The sequence below is a fragment of the Mandrillus leucophaeus genome, unplaced genomic scaffold (genome assembly GCF_000951045.1).
Source record: "Mandrillus leucophaeus isolate KB7577 unplaced genomic scaffold, Mleu.le_1.0 Scaffold561, whole genome shotgun sequence".
Classification (NCBI taxonomy): Eukaryota; Metazoa; Chordata; class Mammalia; order Primates; family Cercopithecidae; genus Mandrillus; species Mandrillus leucophaeus.
This window is the reverse complement of record NW_012106042.1, coordinates 108,536-118,825: the sequence shown is the minus strand read 5'-3', so window position 1 is coordinate 118,825 and position 10,290 is coordinate 108,536. Positions and strand designations below refer to the sequence as shown.

The 10,290-nt window shown below is 39.1% G+C and overlaps 1 protein-coding gene across 4 annotated transcripts in view; it reads left to right on the top strand.

Annotated features, from left to right (window-relative positions):
* Positions 1–10,290, top strand: part of HDAC8 (histone deacetylase 8) — a 117,480-nt gene that overhangs the window by 5,052 nt on the left and 102,138 nt on the right. Inside the window, exons 3-5 of one of the 4 annotated variants that reach the window (XM_011998212.1) lie at positions 2,387–2,517; positions 3,218–3,359; positions 3,452–3,669. The exons of 2 other annotated variants lie outside the window; for them this stretch is intronic. In XM_011998212.1, coding sequence (XP_011853602.1) covers positions 2,387–2,517; positions 3,218–3,359; positions 3,452–3,491 — 313 coding nt within the window. In that variant the 3' untranslated portion in view covers positions 3,492–3,669. Of the gene's footprint in view, positions 1–2,386; positions 2,518–3,217; positions 3,360–3,451; positions 3,670–10,290 lie in introns of those variants that run through there. One more of the 4 variants, XM_011998210.1, reaches the window with a different exon arrangement.

Below are 10,290 nucleotides of genomic sequence, written 5' to 3'. Positions count from 1 at the left end.
AGAGAGAGAGAGAGAAAAGAGAACTTGGGACGGGGAGGGGTGGAAAGTGCAGGAAGCAGTTAAGGTTCATTAGAAATACAGCTCAATTGCTTGGTTAAGTATCTCAGGGGTAAGTTCAGTGCATTGTGGAGATTTTAAGTACATTTGGGTATTAAAACCAGTCTGATACAAAAAGGTGTTCAGCTAGGAGGTGTTCCATTTTTCTTTTGATTTTGTTTCATTCTAAACCAGATTTGAGGGTGTGAGTTCAACCTAAGACTTTTAGACAACCCACCACCACCACCAAACTTTAATGGGTGAGGCTGGAGACAGGTCAAGACCAAAGAAAACTGCTAAGACTGAGCCAGAACTCAAGAGAGAGCTGTTTCTTCCAAAAACATGAACTTGCTGTTTATTGCCATTTCTGTATTTGATGCCATTGTAAGAGCAAATAAAACCTTGCCACATATAGGATTACTTATGACAATTTCTGGCCAAATAGCTAAGTGCCCATACCAGCTAGTGTGCTATGCTTCATTTATCTCCCAGAAGGTAGTGTAATAGGCTTTCAGATTTTATTCTTATTATTAACAAAATCATTTTGTACCTTCTTAAGGGAATTTTTAAGCCTTTTTTTTTTTTTTTTTTTGGTCAGAGTCTTGCTCTGTCACCCAGGCTGGAGTGCTGTGGCACCATCTTGGCTCACTGCAACTTCTGCCTCCCAGGTTCAAGCGATTCTCCTGCCTCTGCCTCTGGAGTAGCTGGGACTACAGGCACATGCCACCACACCCATTTTAAACCATTTTTTAACCCATATGGTTTGGTTAACATAGTAACTATATGCCTTCCATTAAAGTTATTTAACATTTCAAAAAATTATTTTATGACGAACAAGATATCAAAGCAAAGCAAAACTGTCCAGTTTGCTTACTGTTAAATAGGGAGGCTTTCAGTAAGTGTTTTTTAACATTTAACAAATAAATGGAAGGGTACTAGAAGAGGGAGCTTTTAGGACTGGGAAATATGGTCCAAGACAGTACAAAATTTTTTTTTTAATGGGTAGATTTTTCACCTCTGATGGTATAGATGTGTCTTCTTTAAGAAGAAGCAAGAATTCTTGGGTCATGGCTATGTATTTCAGTTTTGAGTCCAAACCACAGGATTTCCTCCAGCTACCTTGGTGATAGTAATAGCCTGTATAGTCATATTAATTAATCATAAACTCATGGCTGTGTTCCCATTCAGCAGACATTTAAAACCACTGCTGCCTCCCTGTGGCCCAGGTCAGGGCTCCTTCAACTTGAATGTGTATATGAATCACCTTAAAATATGTTATCTTGTTTCAAAATCATCATGTTAAAAATCTTCTTGTTAAAAATCATCTTGTTTAAAAATGATCAAATTCTGACTCAGGTCTGAGGCAAGTCTGAAGTTCTGCATTTCTAACAAGCACCTGGGGGATGCTGATGCTCCTAGTCTACAGACCACCCTTTAAGTGGCAAGGGCTAGAGAACAGTAGTGGCAACTGTGGGGTCAAGAAGAGGAAATGGGGAATAGGCAGCTAGAGGTTAGATGTGGGAAGGCCTCTTATTGGGTTAGCTCCCTTTATTCCCTCACTCACTTCTATTTGTCATTTTTTGTGAGGAGTAGGTTGAGAGGTTCCAAGTGAAGCCCAGTTCCAACCATTTTGCCCCTTCTCGCCTCGCTCTCAGAGGCAGATAGGAGGGTTCAAGTCTAGAAACATTACATTTTGAGCTGCCCATTTTTTATCCGTTAATAGAATGATAGTTATCCACCAAGCATTTTTGTATGTGTTATCCTTTTATCTTCACATAAGTCCCATACAGTTCCCCATTTTACAAATAAGAAAACTGAACTCTGGAACAGTCAACTTACCTGAGGTTATAGAGCTAGTAAGTACAGAGTTAGAACAAGAACCCAATTCTCTGACTCCAAATCTGACTCCAAATTCAAAATGCATGAAAATATAGCTGCCTATTAAAATAAAGATATAACTGAAAGGATTAGATAGCCCAATTAGCAACTGGTTCAAATGAAAATATCCCTGCCTATTAGTTTGTCCTGAAAATTGTAACTCACAGGGTAAAGTCTGTCTGATACCTGATTATTTGTTTAACTTGAATATAATTACTTTTCTTTACCTACCTATAAACTCAAGGGAAAATCTATCCTCTTGCCCCTTATTAATAGAGTCACTACTGTAGATGTGAGGCAGTAAAGACCGCACAGTGCAGTGGAAGAACAGAATGTGTTTATTACTCTAGCCTATTGGAACAAGAAGTTGAGACTTGTATTTTCTTCTCAGACTGCTGGCTTCTGTTTCTAGCTTCTGGCATACACTAGATCTGACTCACTCACCTCTCTTTGTTCTCTCTGTTGTTATTAGGATAGTTAAGCCCAAAGTGGCCTCCATGGAGGAGATGGCCACCTTCCACACTGATGCTTATCTGCAGCATCTCCAGAAGGTCAGCCAAGAGGGCGATGATGATCATCCGGACTCCATAGAATATGGGCTAGGTAAAGTCATTTACCAGGCAGTGATGGGAGATGGACAGCCTAATTTTTTAATAACTTGTATGATTTTAAAATATTTATGTGTTAACTGTCGATCTTAATCTTTTGGTTTAGCCACATATAACTCACTAAACAAGCAAACCATATGAGTTGAGCAACACCACATGATGGGTTAGATGAAAGAAAACCTTTCAGTTGCTTAGGCCCTATTGGCAGTGCTCAGATCTGGTCTGGCTATATATATGCTGATTTAGCTGTCCTGTGACCTTATATTTTAACTGGAATACAGATTTATGTTCTGGCTAAGTTTTTCTACCTCATCCCTCATTAAACAGCTGCATTTTTTAAAACTGTAAGTGACCAGCAGGATAGTCTAGAAAAACAGCATGGTTTAGCAGAGGAACATTGAACTGGAGGGTCAAGAGAGCTGAGTCCCAGGCCTGGCTCTGTGTGACCACTGACAAGACATATCACCTTGGTTTCTCTATCTATAGCCTGTGACTAGTTCATCAGGAAGGTTTATCCTTTCTAGCTCTAACCTTTTAAAAAATTATATCCCCAACATTGGAGTTGTTTCTGTCTCACTTGGAGCTGTTATTAGCACAGTGGCCTTTTAGTAGGTTAGGTTGTTTTCACACCTCAACCTATTCCTCCTCTTTTTCCAGTTCATCTTTTAACCACTTCTTCTGATTTTTGCCCTAAGGTTATGACTGCCCAGCCACTGAAGGGATATTTGACTATGCAGCAGCTGTAGGAGGGGCTACAATCACAGCTGCCCAATGCCTGATCGACGGAATGTGCAAAGTAGCAATTAACTGGTCTGGAGGCTGGCATCATGCAAAGAAGTAAGAAAATGACCTTTCTGTTTTCTGACTCTTTCCTTGAGTCAGTTTCTCAGTTATATAAACTCTTATGCTTATTGTATTGACATTTACAGAGAGACGTGTGTATATGTGGCACTTTACAAGGCATTCTGAAGAAATCCAAGTGAAATAGAAAAAAGATTACCAAATATAGTGGAAAGCACACTGCTCAAAGTCAGGACACCTGTGCTCTACACCTAGTTTTTCTGCTAACTTGCCTAACTGACTTGGACTGATTACCCTCCCTAGGCCTCAGTTTCTTCATCAATAAAATGAACAAAGGATACAACTAGACAGTCTCTAAATTCCTTTTCCGCTTTCTAGAAATTCCCCTGTCTTCAAGGGACTTACAGTCTAGAAACATTAACAAAATTAGAATAGAGAACAACATTAGCTATGGTACCAATAGAATATGTGTATGAGCTGAAGAGACTTATCAGTAGAAAGAAATTAATCATGGAAGTCTTGGCGGAAGTGAATTTTAGAGCTAGTTCTTAAAAGAAGTGGCAAACAGATTTTTGAAAAGGTGGAAAATTGATGCGAATAGGTTTAAAACAAAAGGCTGAACAATCAAGAAGAGGGCTCATGCTGCCACCTCTAAGGAAAGTAGCAACCCAGAGGTAGATGTCTCTCAAAGACAAAGGGCTTGTGAAAAGGCTCTTCCTAGGTGCTTCTTGGAGTTAGAGGAGAAGTCCTTTGGATTGTTCATTTGTTTATTTGGTTTTTTTGTTTTTGAGACAGCGTCTCGCCCTGTTGCTCAGGCTGGAGTGCAGTGGCGCGATCTTGGCTTACTACAACCTCCACCTTCCCAGTTCAAGTGATTCTCCTGCCTCAGCCTCCTGAGTAGCTGGGATTATAGGCACCCACCATCATGCCCAGCTAATTTGTGTATTTTTGTAGAGACGGGGTTTCACCATGTTGGCTAGGCTGGTCTTAAACTCCTGACCTCAGGTGATCTGCCTGCCTCGGCCTCCCAAAGTGCTGAGATTACATGGGTGAGCCACCGTGCCTAGCCACCTTCTAGTGTTTTATGTTAACATGTCAAACTGCAGTAGTCTGTCTGAGAAGGATTGCTGGGCCTTCTTCAGCATTTGGAACTTTGCTTGATATTTCTGTAGTACTTAATCCACATTGAAGAATAAGGATTTTTTAAAACTCTGAATTTATCAATCCTCTGTCTGAGAGAAATGAAGTCACTGTAGTAGTAATTGCCAATGCATCATTCACAAATCAATTGTTCATGCAATCAACAGTGACCTTGATACTCTTAGGTGCTCTTGAGTCAAGAGAAAACCACACTTTGTTTTTCAGAATAAAACACAGCACAACTTCAGCATATGCAGACTAAGATAATAACAGAATTTTTTCCATCAAATTGACAGATTTTGTGGCCAAGGAAGTCCTTGAAAAAGTTTACTGCTAGAATTTACTAGTTTGGCAACAGAGCAAAGGAAACCAATGTTTTAGTAATGAGTCTTACATGGTCTTAAAAACAGAGACAAGCTGCCTTTTGTTAGCTTTTGCTTGTTTGCCTGCTTGCTTTTTTCTTGCTTTTTTGTTGTTGTTGTTGTTTGATTTTTTTTTAATAAAGACAATGTCTCCCTATGTTGCTGATCTTGAACTCCTAGGCTCAAGGGATCCTCTATCCTCGGCCTCCCAAGGTACTGGCATTACAGGCATGCACCACACCTGGCCTCTTTCTTTCTTTCTTGTTTTGTGTTTTCGACACAGGGTCTCTCTCTGTCACCAAGGCTGGATGGAGTGCAGTGGTGCAATCATAGCTCACTGCAGTCTCGAACTCCTGGGTTCAAGGGATCTTCCCACCTCAGCCTTCTAGGTAGCTAGGACTACAGGCACGTGCCACCACACTTGGATAATTTTTGTATTTTTTGTAGAGATGAGGTCTTGCCGTGTTGCCCAGGGTGGTCTCAAATTCCTGGCCTCAAGTGATCCTCCCACCTTGGCCTCCCAAAGTGCTGGCACTGCACATGAAAGTCACTGCACCCAGCCTGCCTTTTTTTTTTTTTAAGTTCAAAATAAAGACAATGATTGCTAGGAGAAAAAAAATGACCCTCTCCCCTCCCAGCTACAGAATGAAAGGAGAAAATTAAGCTTCTCTGAATGAAAGACTTCTAGGTCCTCTTGGGCTTAGCAAATTGAGAAGAAAAGTAGTGTGGCTTCAAAGAAAAGGCTTGCTTCTATGAATCACATCCAGTTTATTATGCAATTAAATTCACTGCAGAAAGCCTACTAGGGCCTGGGTCATTTTCCAGTGCGGTACTCTGCTTCTTATTACTGTTTTGCTGCCAAAGGAAGTACACTCTGTCTTGACCCAATCATGGCTGCTTCTGGGCTGCACACAGACATGGAGATACCCACATATATCGCCTTAACTGTTTTAGACATCTTTCAGCTGCTCCTGCGTGGAAACGGACATGCCTGTGATAAATATAAATTACAGAGTCTCTGGAGATTTTCCCAATTTAGGTCTGAATTCCAGGGTGTTCTTGGCATACCTAGAACCTCTCTGTAGATGGACTACAGGCATTTAGGCTACAAACTTACATCTAGCCAGCATTTACCTATTATAATCACAATATTTGTTTAAACTTCCCATCCCCAAATATATGTACAGATTCACACATGCCATTTATTCATTGAACAAGCATTGATTAAGCACCTACTATATGTCAAATGTATGTTTATCATCACCAATAAGCAGAGATATAGAAATTGAAGCAAGATATATTGTTTCCCCTACCAAGTTGAAAAAAAATTTATTTCAAAATATCCAGGTGATGGAAGGATTACAGTGAAATTGGTACAAACCCCTTTGAAAACTTTGGAAGTGTTAAGAATGGGGAAAAATGTTCATACCAGTTGGCCCAGTAACAATATTCTTGGCAGTCTAGTCTAAGGAAATAAACCAATTCTACCTGTAAGAAATTTATATCTTAGGAATAAGACAGCAAATAATTGCATTTGAAAGCTTATAAAGGATGATTCTCAAAGAATATTCTACAAAAGAAGAGTAATGAAGGACTAACGCTATTAGATATTAAGCATCCAAAACTACAATAATGAAAACACTGGTACAAAATTAGACAGATAGCTTATAGTACACCCCACCCCCCAACAAAGAGACCAGTTACATAGAATTTAATCTATTACAAAGGATACATTGCAAGTGCATGGGAGTTGAAGGGTCTGTTGAGTAAATGAATGGTATTGTGATAGCTTATACCATTATACACTCATCTACTGTAATAAACTAAAACGAGTGACAGCTAGATTGAAGAGTTAAATATTAAAGAAAGCAAATTTTAAAAACTAGAGTGAATGGATATTTATCAAGCTTCTAAAAGGGAAGAATTTTCTAAGCTTAGAAAGCAATTTTTAAAAATCACGAAGGAAAAGATCAAACCTGACTGTATAAAATTTTAAAACCAAAACAACTTGGTGCAGCATGCCAACATGGCACAAGTATACATATGTAACAAACCTGCACATTATCCACATGTACCCTAGAACTTAAAGTATAATAATAAAAAATAAATAAATAAAAGGTTTTTGGCTATTTTAAAAATGAAATGTAAGCACAGGCTGGAAAAGCCTATGTTTCATAAATATGACAAAGTGTAGTAGGCTTGTATTATCTAACCCACTTTTACAATATAATGTATAAGAAGAAATCTGCGCAAAGAACATGAATAGACAATTTACAAAGGAGTTTAAGTACAACTGGAAAACATCAGAAAATGTTCATCCTACTAATCAAAGAAATGCAAATTAAAACCATTAGGTAAGCTCTTTTTTATTGAGACAGAATCTCGACTCTGTTGTCCAGGCTGGAGTGCAGTGGCGTGATCTCAGCTCACTGCAACCCTGCCTCCCGGGTTCAAGCAATTCTCCTGCCTCAGCCTCTTTAGTAACTGGGATTACAGGCGTGTGCCACCATGCCCAGCTAATTTTTGTATTTTTGGTAGAGACGGGGTTTCACCACGTTGGTCAGGCTGGACTAGAATTCCTGACCTCATGTCCTCCCGCCTCGGCCTCCCAAAGTGCTGGGATTACAGGCATGAGCCACCAGTTTTTAAGCCTATATTTAAAAGAATTGAAAAAGATGGTACTCAGTTTCCTAGTGAGTGTGGTTTGGAAGAAAGCATTTTGGTAGCCAATGTGTAGTAATGCCCTTTGATCGGGTAATCTTACTTCTGGGAATGTGGCCTAATTTTTTTTTTTTTTATATGGGAAACAAATTATTTTCATGAAGGTATTTATCAGTGTTATTTATAAAATTTTTAAAACTAAAATAACATGAATGCCTAGCAATAAAGGAATGGTGAATCTACTCCCTAGAATATTATCCTATTGTTTTACTTTTTTCCTTCTGTGCAAAAGCTTTTTGTTTTTATTTATTTATGTATTATTTACTTATGAGACAGGGTCTTGCTCTGTCACCCAGGCTGGAGTGCATTTGCATGGTCTCAGCTCACTGCAACCTCTGCTTCCCAAAGATCAAGCAGTCCTCCCACATCAGCCTCCTGAGTAGCTGGGACTACAGGCACACACCCTGGCTTTTTTTGTAGAGATGGGGTCTTGCCATGTTGTCCAGGCTGGTCTCTAACTCCTGGGCTCAAGCAGTCAGCCCACTTTGCCCTCCCAAAGTGCTGGGATTACGGTTGTGTGCCACCATGCCCAGCCTTATGCTATTATTTTAAATAATGATTATAAGGATTATAGGGAACTTCAGACAAATACTTCATGTGTGTCAATAAAAAAGCAGGTCTTGGCTGGGCGCAGTGGCTCATGCCTGTAATCCAAGCACTTTGGGAGGCCAAGGCAGGTGGATCACCTGAGGTCAAGAATTTAAGACCAGCCTGGCCAACATGGTGAAACCTTGTCTCTACTAAAAATACAAAAATTAGCTGGACGTGGTGGCGGGCACCTGTAATCCCAGCTACTTGGGAGGCTGAGGCAGGAGAATCGCTTGAACCCAGGAGGCAGAGGTTGCAGAGAACCGAAATCGTGCCACTGCACACCAGCCTAGGTGACAAAGTAAGACTCTGTCTCAGAAAAAAAAAAAAAAAAAAAAGCAGGTCTTAAAAATGCATGCACATTGTAATCACAGCTTTGTAAAACATATATGAAGAGAGAAAGACTGTTGGGAATGATAACAGTGGTTATCTTAGAATAACAATAATATAGTGGCAGAATTATTTTTTCTCCCAAGTATTATTTTTTATTTTTTAATTTAATTTTCCTTTTACAGTTTTTTATTTTTTTTATTTCAATAGGCTTTTGGAGAACAGGTGGTGTTTGGTTACATGAGTAAGTTATTTAGTGGTGTTTCTGAGCTTTTGGTGCACCCATCACCCGAGCAGTGTACACTGTACCCAATGTCTTTTATCCCTCACCACCCCTCATCCTTTCCCCCGAGTCCCCAAAGTCTAATGTGTTGTTCTTATGCCTTTGTGTCCTTATAGCTTATCTTCCACATGAGTGAGAACATACAACATTTGGTTTTCCATTACTGAGTTACTTCACTTAGAGTAATAGTCTCCAATTCCAGGCAGGTTGCTGTGAATGCATTATCTCACTCCTTTTTATGGCTGAGTAGTATTCTATGGTGTATATATACCACATTTTCTTTATCCACTTGTTGATTGATGGGCATTTGGGCTGGTTCCATATTTTTGCATTTGCAAATTGTGCTGCTATAAACATGCGTGTGCAAGTATCTTTTTCGTATAATGACTTCTTTTTTTTCTGGATAGATACCTAGTAGTGGGATTGCTGGATCTACTTTTAGTTCTTTAAGGAGTCTCCACACTGTTTTCCATAGTGATTGTACTAGTTTACGTTCCCACCAGCAGTGTAAAAGTGTTCCCTTTTCACCACATCCATAACAACATCTATTATTTTTTGATTTTTTGATTATGGCCATTCTTGTAGGAGTGAGGTAGTATCACATTGTGGCTTTGATTTGCATTTTCCTGATCACTAGTGATGTTGAGCATTTTTTCATATGTTTGTTGGCCATTGGTATATCTTCTTCTGAGAATTGTCTGTTCATGTCCTTAGCCCACTTTTAAATGGGATTTTTTGCTTTTTTCTTGCTGATTTGTTTGAGTTCTTTGTAATTCTGGATATTGGTCCTCTGTCAGATGTATAGATTGTGAAGATTTTCTCCCACTCTGTGGGTTGTTTGGTAATTCTGCTGATTATTTCTTTTGCTGTGCAGAAGCATTTTAGCTTAATTATGTTTCATCTGTTTATCTTTGTTTTTGTTGTATTTGCTTTGGGGTCTTTGGTCATGAATTCTTTGCCTAAGCCAATGTCTAGAAGGGTTTTTCCAATGTTATCTTCTAGAATTTTTATAGTTTCAGGTCTTAGATTTAAGTCTTTGATCCATCTTGAGTTGATTTTTTGATAAGGTGAGAGATGAGGATCCAGTTTCATTCTTCTACATGTGGCTTGCCAATTATCCCAGCACCATTTGTTGAATAGGGTATCCTTTCCCCACTTTAGGTTTTTGTTTGCTTTGTCAAAGATGAGTTGGCTGTAAGCATTTGGCTTTATTTCCGGGTTCTCTATTCTGTTCCATTGGTCTATGTGCCTATTTTTGTACCAGTATCATGCTGTTTTGGAGACTATGGCCTTATAGTTTGTAGTCGCGTAATGTGATGCCTCCAGATTTGTTCCTTTTGCTTAGTCTTAGCTTTGGCTATGTGGGCTCTTTTTTGGTTCCATATGAATTTTAGGATTGTCTTTTCTATTTTTGTGAAGAATGATGGTGGTATTTAGATGGAAATTGCACTGAATTTGTAGATTGCTTTCGGCAGTATGGTCATTTTCACAATATTGATTCTACCCATCCATGAGCATGGAATGTGTTTTCTTTTTTTTTTTT